This window comes from Rhipicephalus sanguineus, chromosome 1 (assembly GCF_013339695.2).
Source record: "Rhipicephalus sanguineus isolate Rsan-2018 chromosome 1, BIME_Rsan_1.4, whole genome shotgun sequence".
NCBI classification, from domain to species: domain Eukaryota; kingdom Metazoa; phylum Arthropoda; class Arachnida; order Ixodida; family Ixodidae; genus Rhipicephalus; species Rhipicephalus sanguineus.
In genome coordinates, this window is record NC_051176.1 from 284,572,096 (window position 1) to 284,586,322 (window position 14,227).

General features: G+C 50.9%; 1 protein-coding gene across 3 annotated transcripts in view; it reads right to left on the reverse strand.

The window, feature by feature from the left end:
* LOC119379156 (hexokinase-2) overlaps positions 1 to 14,227 on the reverse strand; it is a 44,076-nt gene that overhangs the window by 15,951 nt on the left and 13,898 nt on the right. Inside the window, exon 1 of one of the 3 annotated variants that reach the window (XM_049411892.1) lies at positions 3,520 to 3,632. The exons of 1 other annotated variant lie outside the window; for it this stretch is intronic. In XM_049411892.1, coding sequence (XP_049267849.1) covers positions 3,520 to 3,579 — 60 coding nt within the window. In that variant the 5' untranslated portion in view covers positions 3,580 to 3,632. Of the gene's footprint in view, positions 1 to 3,519; positions 3,633 to 14,227 lie in introns of those variants that run through there. One more of the 3 variants, XM_049411891.1, reaches the window with a different exon arrangement.

A 14,227-nucleotide genomic window follows, 5' to 3' on the forward strand; every position in this document is an offset into this window, starting at 1 on the left:
TCAAACGGTTTTACGTTCACTCTTTTCAGTTTCCTAGCACCATTTAAGAGCAGGTTCGGAGCAGTTACTAACGATTATTACACTTTGGAGCAGCATTTCTCTTTTGGAGCAATCGGAGCAGCCCTTCCATCACTGTATTTAGCATTCATTGCCTTTAAAATTATCTGTGCAACATTGTAAATGTTTACCGCTCTATTAAGTACAATTTGTTTCACAAGTTGTATACATACATATATATATAAGTGTGCGTGTGTGTGTTGACATTTGTATCGCTAGATTTTCCAGCTTGTCAGTTAGAGGAATGAAAAATGGTTATTAAAGCCTTCAAGGCTTTTTTTTCCCCCATTATAAAGGAGAGAGAGAGAGAGACATCACAGGGCCCATTCACTCGCGACTACTGACAAGGCAAGGTCGTAGCGGCAGAATATGGGCGCCGAGCCGTTTCGCGGCGGAGGTTTCCGTGGCCGTTACAACCTGCCATTAGGGCTGTGCACGATCGTGACCGGTGGGACAGATGGTGCAGGATTAGCGAAGCTTAGCTGCAGACCGGATGTCCTCAGTAAGTCGCCGAGGGGCGGCTGAAGGCGCTGTAGCAGCACGTGCCGTGGCACAGTTGCGGAAGCAAATCGGGCGGTGAAACAAAACGGCCTCGGTGCCTCGCGCGCCGCTCTTGCGAAACGCCCGCTGACAAACATTAGCGGGGGCGCGACGGCAGCGGAGAGAGGTGGGGTGCAGTGCTTCCTTCAAGAATACGCGCGCCTCATGTGCGCGACGGACAGGTCAATTGGTATTTATTCGCTGGCGCAGCGAGAAAACCCAACGGCGTGACGATGGTGGAGTGTCGACACGGCGCCAGCAGCGCATCCCCTTGACGTCACGAGTGACGGCTGGGGCGCATTATAGCTTCCAAGCGGTTTCTGCGGAATAGAAAGGCTTCGACATTCCCATCTGATTGTGCGACTTAACTTTGACTGACGTAAGAACGCGATGAAGGCGCTAGAAATCCCCTGTGACGGCGGCATGCACGGTAGGGTGAAGTATCAGAGCAGTAGTGGCAGTAGGACAGGAAGAGAAAAACGAAACGTCGCTCCCTGTTGACACGAGCAAAAATGCTCGTGTCTTCTTTTCCGTCCGGTTCCCGACGACGTTACCGCATTGAAGATAACGAGCCAATGTTTCCACTTCGTGCTGTTTAGGCTGAGCGCACACCGACGAGTCACCGACTCTTCAAAAGCGCACTCGGATAAAGGGCAAGGCAGACAGTCGTGAGAGAGAAGAATGCACGTGCTCGAGAACGCGAGACAGCAGCACCCCGAAGGCACCTGCGCGTGTCCATCGCTTTGTCACACGCGCAAGCAACGCTCCACGCATAATGAATGGCTTATCAATGATCAACCGCACAAGGTCAACCTTGGTTTGACACTGACGGATGTATACTAGCCATGCCCTGCACGTGGCGAGCGACATTACGACGAAGCTGAGGCAGCAGCAGTTACGGGGTGTCGGAGGGGGGGGGGGGGGTGCTCTCCCACCCAGCGGAGCACCTACCTTGCAGCCTAAATTACTCAGCAGTGTACTGCTGGAATGAACATTGAGTAAATAAAGGTCCAAATTTTGATCACGACGAAGGCGGTTTCTATCCTCCTCACCCCACCCCTTCATCAGATGACGTCATCTGGGCCGCACCCCACGGGAAAATGAGAAGCCTACGCCACGGCAAAGACGTAGTGTAAGTGCGGCGACTCAATGGTGGTACTTTATGTTAATGACCAGACATGCTGCTCTCGTGCTCAGTGGCGAACAAAACAGGTTAACGAGATGCAGAAAGAACAAGACGAGTCAGCTGTCTCTCATGAAATGTCCGCAATTGTGAAGTGTGTCGAAATTGTCAATGACACCACATGCCACCGCAGAAATCACGATCTCCCTTATTTCAGAACAACAGTCAGCGTTGCTGCCAAGGTGACGTCACGGTTGCTGACAACAGTGACATCACCTTACGAGAGAAAAAGAGCACCCTTTATGAGCTGTCACGCTTCCTTTTGAGTGAAGCGTTGTTTGGTCCTTTATATACGACATTTACGGGACGCTGCCAGCGCCGTGAACCGCTTTCGGGGCCATGTGCCAGGCTAAAGCTCAAGGCAGGATGCGCCTGCAGGGGTAAGGAAGGGGACGGCACGCAAGCACGCAGGGTGCAGCGCTCTCTCGACGAGCCACGGGCGCTGCCAAGCGGTTCACGCGACCGCTCACCCGTATTGTTGTCGTTCACGGCGCACTTGCCAAGTCACGTCGTGGGCAAGTAGTGCAGCAGCGAAGAAGAAAGAAAGCTGCCGAGACAGCGCTGCCTGTCCGCGCGCTTTACAGCAGCGGCGGCAATGACAAGTGGAGGTCAAAGCTGCAGCGAGCCACCTGTGTCGTCTCCTGAAAAGGCGCGGTGCACGCTCGGCGGCAGCTGTCGCAGCAGCGACGGATAACGGCGCCAAGAACGTTCCGAGAGAGGCTCCGAATGCTCCCGACAGCAGACCTGGTGGTCCCGCCTTGCCTGCACGTTAACGTGGTCAGGGTTCCCGGGGTACCTCGCAATAACCCACACCGGATACTGTGGATAACTCATCTTTTAAGCTGCATGAATCGCCGGGTTATCAGTTATGCACATATCGACGGAAAGCCGATCGTCTCGGAAGTACCCCAGCACGACCTGGCATAAAAACAAGATATACAGGTACACAAGGCGGCAGCTATTGACTGAGGAGTGTTCGGAGCGACGGGGGTCCGCAGGCAAAAATAGAAAGGAGTTCGGCATCTGCCAAACCGCCTGGAGCTATCAAATCTGTTCAAAGAAAGGTACACGATTCGCTTCATAACGAATGCTGTGTGGCCCATCGGGAGAAGCAACGGCGTGCACATGGCGGCTTGAGACTGCAGCTCTGGCACGTTGAGACACTGGAGAAATCCATTAGACGACTGGCAGGCAGACTGGCAGCAATTGCAATTCAAGACTTGTCGCGTAAAGGTGTCACCGAAACTGCGAGCATTGGCTACATACATTAGACTTACTGCCGCTGCACAGTTCCAAACAGCGCAACGTGTCCGGCAGGGGCGCAGTCAGGTGTGACAAGGGCGTAACGAAACAACTCGCCGCATGTGTACATGACAGGTGCGGCGATTTGTCTGCCGCAAGAGAACTCCAAAGCGCTAGGAGCAGCATCGGGCAAGTGCAAGCACGCAATGTGTGGAGCGCAGCCGAGAAAGCACGCTCTCGCGAGTGAACGCGCAGTCAGCGCTCAAAACATCAACCCATCTCACAATGAATTAAAATATCTCTTGAAGCAAGTATTCAATGCCCTCAGTGAGAAAGCACCGTTGGTAAAAAAAACAAAAAAAAACCGGAACAACCAAGAATGATGAACGCGGAGATTTTGAATTTGCCTTTTGAACACGCCTGTATTCCAGGACACCTTTTTCCAGGACACGCACTCACGACGCCACAGGGAAAGTGTGTGCAGTGAAATAACTCACGGTGTTGAGCTGGGTAGAGAGACAAAAAAGTTTCTGCAGCCGTCCTAAGCACGTCCGCATTGCGATCTATCATGCTCGACTTGAATCAAGTCTGGTGCCACTTCTTACAGCGACACACGTCTGCGGTTCATATGCAAGGCGCCTTCTGGAGGCAACACGAAACTCAAGCAGGAAACGAAGCAAGGATATAGTCCGCTAGCGAGGAGGACAACTAGAGTTCGCTGCAGCCAATAATTGCCTGCCCTGGGGCGGTCTGTAAATAGAAAAATGAGTCATCTGAGTGACCAGACCTCCAAACCAAATGCAAAAGATAACGCTCGCTGAAACCAGGCAGCCCCGTCTAACACCGGCAATGCTACACAAGGTCTCGTTAGGCGGTGGCCACGAGATCAGTCATGACGTTGTAGCATTCGGACGTGCCAAGCCGAGGTAGAGCTCGGTATACATTTCAGCAAGCTGGCTTTGAAGGCGCCGGCCACAATGCGGTGCGTGCTTGCACACCCCAACGCCGAGGCACGAATACCGCTCGGTTAATGGGCTCGAAGAAAGACCAACGGTTGTACGGCCATCATTACCCTACCAAGGCTGAAATGTACCGCTGAGCACGATAACAGCGCCGTGCGAAGCCATTCGCGCGGCGCTATTTCATCCTGACGCACCTTTAATACAGGAAACGCTACAGTGCACGAGCGCTGGAGCTGAATGACGCATGGTCGCAACGACCCGCAAATTGGAATCGCGAGGAGGCCTATCGTTTTTCATATATTTGGGGAAGCGGCCCCTTCCTGGGCTTCGTGCCGGTCGTCCTTGTTAAGGAGAGCCAGAAACTGGTTCGAACGATGCGAGACAAATGACAGCCTCGCGTGTCGTTAACCCCCATGGACAGGCGAGCCGGAGCGCCCCGTGAACGAGGCGGCAGACATAACAGGGCCCCGAGGATCGATGGCATACCGGCCATGGCTCTTGACCGATTAAACGCGGCCTTGGCCGCCATATCCATCTTGCGCACGCTGGCAGGCTGTGCAGAACGGCTTAACATTCATCTGTGACCAAAAATGCGCGACGCCGCAGCGGCCTTTCATTTCCTCAGCTGCCCTCGCCTTCCCCACTAGGGCGGAACGCTAATTTATACGAGGCGATGCGTGCTTGCTGGTAGCGCATCTTGAGTAGTTAGTAGCGCAAATAAAAGACAGGACAAATGTAGATACAAAGGGACAACATAGCGCCCTGTGTGCGTCCATGTGCGTCTATATTTGTCCTGTCTTTTTTGCGCTACCAAGGAACGCTAATAGAGGTACGATAAGTGCACCCGCACAGTCGCCCGTGCTAATGGCGCGGTTCGGCGTGGCATTCACCACGTGAATTTCATTGAGCAGCGCACATGGTGCCGTTCGTGACGTACTGTAGTATGCGCCAGCGCCCGTCACCCTTGAACTACTTCGTCGACAGAATGGCGGGCAATGACGCAACAGCGTCGCCCGATTGCGACGCTACGCGCTCCGACAGAAGCAGCCGTCCATACTGCGCGCCAACCATCCTACCCGAGGAAACGTGGCTTATCACAGCGGCGTCGGACATCCTCCGGCAAACGGGGCGCCGGCCTCCCTCCCGCATCAATGCTGCGCGCAGTGCCAGCAGCGACGCCGAGAAAAGGGAGGGGGGACTACGCCATCCACGCGGAGTGACGTCAAAGAGGCGCCACCGCGTAGCATTTTACTTTCCTTTTGGGTGCATAAGGAAACGCTGGGCAAGGCTAACGACGCCACTAATAACCTACGTGCCCCTCAGGCGCTCTCCAAATAATAGGCGATGACAAATGCGTGCTGCGCGCAGAAACACGTACAGGACTTCGTGCAACAGACTTCGACACGTCGCGATTGATGGTATACACGAAAGGTACACGCAAATAGATTCAGGGCTTTTTAATAGCGAACTAGACTGACAGCGCTCGCGATAAGGTGACAAATATGTGTGGGTTTTATAACTTACGAGACCATATCGATCACATCAAATAGGATAGCTTGGAAGCGTAACTGATGTGACCGCTGAGAGGACGGTTAGCAAGCTATAGCAGATGGAAGTACTTACATGTACGAACTGCGGTCGCAGGTTTTAACACACAAACAAGGAGCGAAACGACTGTGTGTGTCGCACGCCACCGTCTGCTGCCGCGTGCTTCTGCTTCGTCTGATCATTCATCATTCTCTGCCTATTTTATGTCGACTGCAGGACGAAGGCCTGTCCCAATGATCTACACTACCTTGCGCGACCCGACTCCATTTTGTCCCGGCAAACTTTATGATTTCGTCGCTCCATCTAGCTCGCCGCCGTCCTCTGCTTCTTTGCCCTTCCATTGGTAACCAGACCACTGGTTGTCTGTCCTACCTACTAAGTGGCTGGCCCACGTCGATTTCTTTCGCTGAATATCAACTAGAATATCAGGCATACACCCGATTGTTGTGTAACCCTTCTGCTGTCTTCCGATCTCTCAATGTGACGCGCCTAGCATTTTACATTGCTTTGCACGCTGCGGAGTCCTTGACTTTTTCTCCAGTTTCTTTGTTATCCTCCAAGCCCCATATGTTAGAACACAGTGCGCAATGACTGTATACTTTTCGCTATAGGACAGCGACAGATTGCCTGTCATGATTTGGGAACGCCTGCGGTAAGCGCTCCGGCCCATCCTTTTTCTTCGCTGAATTTCCTTTTCGTGAGTAGGCTCCCCTGTTATTTATCCGGTTTAAGTCTTTTTTTTTTTTTTTTTCAATTCGTCGCCGCCATTGCTGGAGTCTTGCATAGAGGTTGACTTGGTGCGGCAGTTTTCGTGGTTCTATGGCGCAACACGTAGGTCCCGAACCGAGCGCACGGTACGGCATGGCCGGCGTCAAGCCCAAACCCAACTCGGAACGCGAAGGAGCCGATGTGTCCCACGAGGCCGAAGGAGTGTTGGGAGCAGCAGCGCGTGGAAACGAGAGGCGTCGGCGGTGCACTGCGGCAGCGCTCAAGGGCGCGGGGAAGCGCCTCATCGAGTGGCCAGCGCAGGTGGTCGCTGGCAGCGTGCCCAGTTATGTCGACCGGGCAGACCTGCCGACCAGAAAAGAAAATGGGCCCCTCAGGCTGCCGACAACGCGGTTTGCATAGTCTCGCTCTCTGCAGACCGGTTGAGGTCGTTTGACGCCAGCGGCGCCCAACTTCATGGGGAGCCCCGCTGAGGGGTCCAGGAAATCGGAACAGTCTCTTGCACGCTGTCAGCGTCTCGAGCATAACAAGTCGATGCCAATTCGAGGTTATGCGAGCAATATATGTACTACCTGAAATGCCGGCGACGTTCAGAGAGTTTCACTTCGGCGGGCCAAATGGTTTATATATATGTGTTACTGCGGTTCTATATAACCTGCGAGGTTTCGGGCCCGTGAAGACGAGCGGTAAAGTGAGAAGAGGACGGAAAGCGACGGGCGCAGAACCGAAAAAGAGACGCAGCAGACAGGCTCGAAACATGTGCAAACCCGCCAATAGTCACGGCGCCAGAGCGCGCGGCACACCAAAGCTCTCTTTGGGAGCACTTCACACACTATCCGACCCCGTTAAACGGAGATTAGACCCATTGGCTTCAGTAACTAACGGAGACGACATTATGAAACCGTTAAGCGCACAAAGACGGGAACAAGAAGACGACATACAGAGCGCTACCTTCACTGTGTCTGAAATGGCAGGCTTCTTGGTCTTTGACAATTTAGTCGGAAGCGCATCAATGCTCTCAAGAACTATGCGATCGGCTTCAGGCTGAAATGCCCTGCTTGCCACTGTTCGCACCATGCCCAGGAGTTGTCTTATCTGGTCTCGGGGCAACGCTGAACTTCGGACCAACGCCGAGGACATCTTCAACGAACTTTGGTACATTTACATCACCTAACTTCTTAACATATGGTTCACTCGATTCAGCGTTTCGCTTCTTGGGATGAATGGTAAGGGTCAATTTCCAAAAAAATCCCGTTGCCTGTGGCACCGTGCGCATCTCCTGGGAAAACCTTCGAAGGTGTCTTCCTGGTGGGGCCTGCTGCGCGCACGCCACCAGCAAGCAATCCTTGAGCAGACGAATTTGCCTCCACGTCTCGGATCTCAAAAGGCGACAAAGGTGCTGGGCAATGTGGCGGGAAGGCCGGAAAGTACCCAACAACTGTGCGATGGCAGGAGGACAAAAGGCGCGGTTAATGGCAAACGTCAGTAGTCTTGCATTGCAGTTAGCCTTAACGATGAGTGAAGAACACCAGGAAGGATCAAGAAGCACACATGGGGGAACGATGCTCGGTGTGGTAGAAATATACTGAATGAGAGTCCGAGCTAGTTGGTACATTGACATTATGAAACCGTTAAGCGCACAAAGACGGGAACAAGAAGACGATACACAGAGCGCCACCTTCCTTGTGTGTCGTCTTTTTCCCGTCTTTGTGCGCTTAACGGTTTCACAATCCGTTAAGCGCACAAAGACGGGAAAAAGACGACACACAAGGAAGGTACCAACTAGCTCGGACCCAGCCTCTGAAACGGAGACGACGGCGGTGCGCGTTCTCTATCTTGAGGACGACACAAAATTCTGAGCGCGGTACTAGGAAAAAACAAAAAGCCTACTTCGAAGCAGCTTCAATCAGTCTCGAAGTTCCCCAGAGATCACGTGTGGCCTGTCCACTTACGATTCTCAACTTAATAAATAAATAAAACGCACTGCAGGAGTCGCGTCGCGAATTTGGGTCGGTCACTGAGTGTTCCGCGCTCAGTGTGATTCAATGCCCCACAAAGTTTCGATAAGTATTCGACACTTTACTGTACATGGGAGAGAGGTACGGGTAGAGTTTCAGCCCTCTGTTGCGGGGCTAACGGTAAAACGCCGTTGAAAACAGACGCGAAACAAATTTCAGACGTATAGCCAACAACGCTGACATAGCTAACACCAAGCGTAATAACGAAGGCAGAAATGCCATGCCACCGCGAAATACAACGGGACAACGAACAAAAGGGGGGAAAAAACCCCTAGAAATATGTATATATACATAAGCAAGTTTCACCAGAACAGTCTCACGTTTCACGCGGTAGTCCGGTAATTGGGAAGTCGTTTAGACGACTATCTAAGACGTAAGCAGGTAGACCACAAATACGATTTTCTCAAGGACTGTCACGCGACGCTGTGTCAAATAATGGTCGCGAGGCAAGGACACTTACGTAACAGAGGCTGAATGCGAAATACCGCGGCTGATTACAAGACATTGAGCAAATCGGACAAAAATATAGGCAAGCAGAGATGCCTCGCCATGCTTCGAAGAGTATGACGAAAGCCACTTGTCAGTTGGCGCAATCCGGTGCACAAATTTCGCCGTTTTCGCGTACCACAAGTGGCCAACATAGATTTGAATGAAAGAGTGGAGAGATTGCGTGTTCTCCCTTCCCCGCCCCATTGTTACATGCCTGTTTGCATGAATGTGACAATCGGGCATCACGTGTCCGCGTTACACTAAAAAAAACATGGCGCCGATCCCAAGCAACTGTGAACATATTTCTGCCATTAAAAGCAAGAAGTAAAACGCGTGATATTCATGATGCTACCGATACACAATGTGATATGACATGATACAAATATAGCATGACACAGACTGTTGCACGGTAAAGGGCACGAGTTTCAATGGTGGCAACCAGTGCACTGTAAGCAAAAAAAAAGCCGAGATGGGAGTAAATGGACTTGTCCTCTAGCGCACGCCCCGATGGGGGTTTTATATACCCCGTCCAGGGGAGTAAAAAATTTACCCCCCTTAAGGACGGAGGTTTTGGATGGACTGATGGGAGTATTTGTTTACATCCATAGGGGAGCTTTTCCAGGTAAGTATGGGAGTAAATTTTGATAACCATCGAAAAAAAAATGCTTTTCGCTGTCGCACCATGCACCAAAGAATCTCTAATTAAATTAGCATCGAAACACGCAAACTCGATCACACGTACACAAACATGCACACAACATTCGCAAAGTAATACATCACTCACACTGACAACCGCTCGCCACCCGCGCTTCACAACCAAACTTTGGTCACCGAGTATATATAGGCACCACATCTTGACCTCCTATGTAGCTCGGACGGGACACTCCTTTTCCGCGTAATTATGCACCAAACATTCATGGCGTACGTGTATATTTGTGGTGGGCCTATAGATACTACTGAGGTACACCCGTCTTTTACTATAAACCCGCCTAACATTCAACGCCACGTATACCGCATTGTTGCCGACGGCGTCGCTAGGCCTCTCGCAGGAGTACGGCACGGCTATACGACGAACGGCGGCTCGCGATCACAAAATGCTTGCTGCTGTGCAGTTTTCGTCGCCGTTATTTTACACACACAATAAAAAAACAGGTGTCCGCTATCCGCGTTAACCCATTAGCGCCCAGCGTACTTTACAAAGTACACTTCATTTTTTTGGAATAGAAAATACACTATCCAATATTCTAATTTTTCTGATTAGCATTTTTGATGCTAAAGGTTGCAGCAAGACACTCCTAATCGAACATATTGACTCAGGTCAATTTTTGCTGTGGTACGAGTTGTTAAACTTTTGGAAAACGAGCGCCAGTCCAACGCATGTGACGACTACTACATTTTCTCAAATAATTTAAGGTTTCACCCTGTATATATTGAAAAAACAGATTGGTTGTGCTTCAAAAGGAACAATATAATCACGGCGAAGCGCAAGAATCAGCTGTAGTGCACAGTTTTGCTCTGAGGGGTAATCAAATGTTGGTGTACTTTTTGTAGTACACTGGGCCTTTGTGAGAGCTTACATGTGCATTGCGTTGTAGGTTGCCTCAGAGATCAAACCAGGTATTTTCTTCAGAAGAATGCCGTTTTTACGGTCATTTGAGACTCGGGAGACTGCAACAGATGCCGGCAGGGATATACGAGAGCCTCTTGGTGAAGTAATTGTCACTCCCAAACGGCTGAGGAGGAGGGGGAAGACGGCTGTGCGAATGAATGCCTTCTGCCTGATGGAACGAAAGAAATCGGGAAGACTGCTTCTGTTTTGATCCGGGAAACGAGTTTCTTTTCGTAAAGGGCAAAGACAATAGCATAGTTGCTATCGCGATGAACTATGACACAGTCGAGCCACTACGCTCTGTAAGCAGATGATCATCAACTCAAAAGAAAAACGTAGTGCCATCACGAAACATCGTCAGCAGCTAGAGAAATATTGGCATGGGAGAGATACACCTCCACAATCAAGCTGCGTATAACTTCAGAGCTTTTATTCGTGGCAAAATGAGATGGAAGCACCTATTTACACAGATCATCAACATTGCTGCACTGAATGCACAGAGGATCTGCAAAACTACTGGAGGTTAGCAGACCCTCTATGAGTCGACTGCTGTCATTCACCTGCACACTTGCAAGACACTACCTGTGTCGTATGGTATGGAAAACTTTATTTAGGTCCGTCGGGGCGTGAACTAGCACGTAGCGGGCCGCTCCCACGTCGGGACAGATAGGCCTAACCTGTCCGCCACGTCGTGGGCCCGTTGGACTGCCCATAGCTGCGTCCTGAAATCCGTACTGCGTAGCGCAGCATCCCACTTTGACGATGTAACGTTTTGAACCCGTAACGCAGGGCACCGCCAGAGCATATGATCTAAGCTGGCAAATTCTGAGCAAAGCGCGCACGTGTTTGACGTCTGAGTTTCTGGGTAAATTTTGTGCAAGAGTGCGGGACTGGGATATGCCCCGACCTGCAGGAGTCTGAGCGTCAATGCCTGAGGCCTGTTCAGTTTACTGTGCGGTGGCGGATACTTTCGCCTCCTCAGATTAAAGCTTCTTGCAAAGTTCATTGTACGTCGTTGGGGGATCTTTGTGTCAACAACCTCATCGTCATGCCGTTCAGTAGCTACGCGGTCGACGACTCCTCGCGCAGCTCTATGGGCCTTCTCGTTGAGGTTGGACGGAGCGCCCTTGATCTGTCCCATGTGAGCTGGGAACCAGACGATTGTGTGTTGTTGTACCTCCTTATTTCGCAGGATCCGCAAGGCTGATTCTGAGATGGTGCCCCTACCGAATGCTCGAACTGCTGATCTCGAGTCACTGTATATTGTTGTTCTCCCGTCGTCTAGCAGGGCCAAGGCTATTGCGACCTGTTCGGCAACCTCAGCCGTTGTGGTCCGGACCGACGAGGAGTTTGTAATAATGCCATCTTGATCAACAGTGACTGCAACGAATGCTTTTCCGTTTGGGTACCGTGCAGCGTCAACGAAACAGCAACTCCGGGCATGTGCATGGGCACTCTCCAGGAGGGCTTTAGCCCTAGCCCGTCGTCTGCCTACATTGTATTCAGGGTGAACTACCTGGCTCGGCACACGAACAGCCAGCATTCTTGGCTCTTGTCATAATAATACAAAAGTTGTTTTGGCACATGCAACTTGTCGAAGCAGCGACGCATCATGCAAAGCGTTGCACCATACTTTTCGCAGCATCATTTCTATTTATCACAGACAGTGCATTTCAACCGTTTTTCAATATTTTTGTGAAATGCCCACATGGATGGAGGGGACTGGCAGGCACACTGGACACGGTAGACCTCTTGATAGTTCTATTGTGTATACCTGTGTCGTGTACACAATAGAACTATCAAGAGGTCTACCGTGTCCAGTGTGCCTGCCAGTCCCCTCCATCCATGTGGGCATTTCACAAGAATATTGAAAAACGGTTGAAATACACTGTCTGTGATAAATAGAAATGATGCTGCGAAAAGTATGGTGCAACGCTTTGCATGATGCGTCGCTGCTTCGACAAGTTGCATGTGCCAAAACAACTTTTGTATTATTATGACAAGAGCCAAGAATGCTGGCTATTCGTGTGCCGAGCCAGCTTGCATTGCTGTCGCAAGAGCCCAGCGTACTTTCTAAAGTACAGTATCATAACTTCTGAAGGAATAGATGTAACGCTATGAAACTTGCCAGATGTTTTTGTCTACTGTAGTTAGATAAGTGCGCGAAATTTCAATTACATTCAACAAATAGTTTTTGCTTGGGCCTTAATGGGTTAAGCTACGGAGCGATGCACTTACAACGAACGAGACGGCTCGTAGTCGCGGTTCCTGTTGCTCGCAGTGCAGCGGCGGCCGCATGTTGGTTCAATCTATCTCGTATCGGCGCTCGCCTTCTCGCTATACGTTTGACAACGGTGGTTGCATGGCACAAAGAGACAATTTAAACTTACTCATTCCAGCAGCTTTTATTTTCTGTGAAACATATTCTTTGCTTCACTGGTGGCCGGTGCGAGCTCGTATATAGAACTCGCCATGGCGACCGATGTGGCTGTGCGAGTTCGCGCGCCGCCGGCTTGGTACCGACGACGTAGCGAAGCCTTCTTACCGCTTAGAAGTTGCAGCCGGTGAAACATTCGGTGACACTCCGAGAAGCAAGCGTTGCCGGTGGTCGGGGCAAGCGCGTCGCCGGCGCAGCTCTCACACCGGCCGCCGGCCGGCTTGATGCCGACGACGTAGCGAAGCCTACTTCTTACTGCTTCGAAGTTTTAGCCGGTGAAACTCCAGAAACAACCCGCTGACGATCGCAACAGCTTACTTTTGTTACCGATGAAATTATTCTTCGCATTTCTTCGTAACTCGGCACGTTGAAGCGAGGTATCCGTGGCGTGTCGGAGGCTTGCACTCGTGTGCATGGGCATTGCCGCTTGACGGGAGAATAAACACAGGACAGCCAGCTCGATGTGTTCGCGGTCGGACGCTGGCGCGAGTTGAACTTGTCTTTGAACAGAACGGTTCAGTGGAGAAAATAGTCCTGCACGTCTACACAAACCAACCGGCCGTTGCAAATCCTCGCTGCAAATCGTCGCTGCAAACAGATGCCCGTACACACACGCACATTCACACACGCACGCACATCACGACCAAAAATGGTTTCTAAAACTCCCATAGGGAGTTTCTGACCACGTGACACGCACGTCACGACCAAAAATACTTTTTAAACCTCCCATAGGGAGTTTCTAACCACGTGATCTAAAACTCCGTGGGGAGTTTAACAAGGTCATGTCGTTCATAAACTCCCTCATTAAGCAAGGGGCGTTTTACGACGACATGTGCCGACTTCACCCCGCTACCGCGGAGTAAATGATTGGGGCATGGGGGTTTTAGGGGCTCATATGCTCGAAAAGCTCCCATCTCGGCTAATTTTCGTTTACAGTGTGGTGTAAATCATGAAAGGGGGGGGGGGGGTCAGGGGGGTCCTGATCCCCCTTGTTCAGGCTGGGGGGGGGGGAGAGGCACTCCTTGATAGTGCCCCCCCCCCCCTATGAGATTTATCTTTTTTTACCCCAATGAGCAGAAACGAAGTACAAAAGCGAAAGCTGCTTGTCGTTTTAAGAATCACTGTAGAGCACGAGTTTTCGGAAAGGATGCGGGTTACAATTCTGACGTCCCTGATCATCTACCGTTATTTATGTCGACGATTTGTTGGAAGCCATTCACAATAAAGTATAAATGCGATTGATCGATTGTGGTTGTGTTAAGGGACACTAAAGAGAAACAATGAATTGGTTTAGATTCATAAAGTGTGCGCGGAGAACTCTTGTGTAGTTTATTTCACCATCATAGCTTTATTATCAGAGGAGAAAACCAAGTTCAAAGTTTCATTTTTAAATTTCGCACCGAACTTTGTAATTCG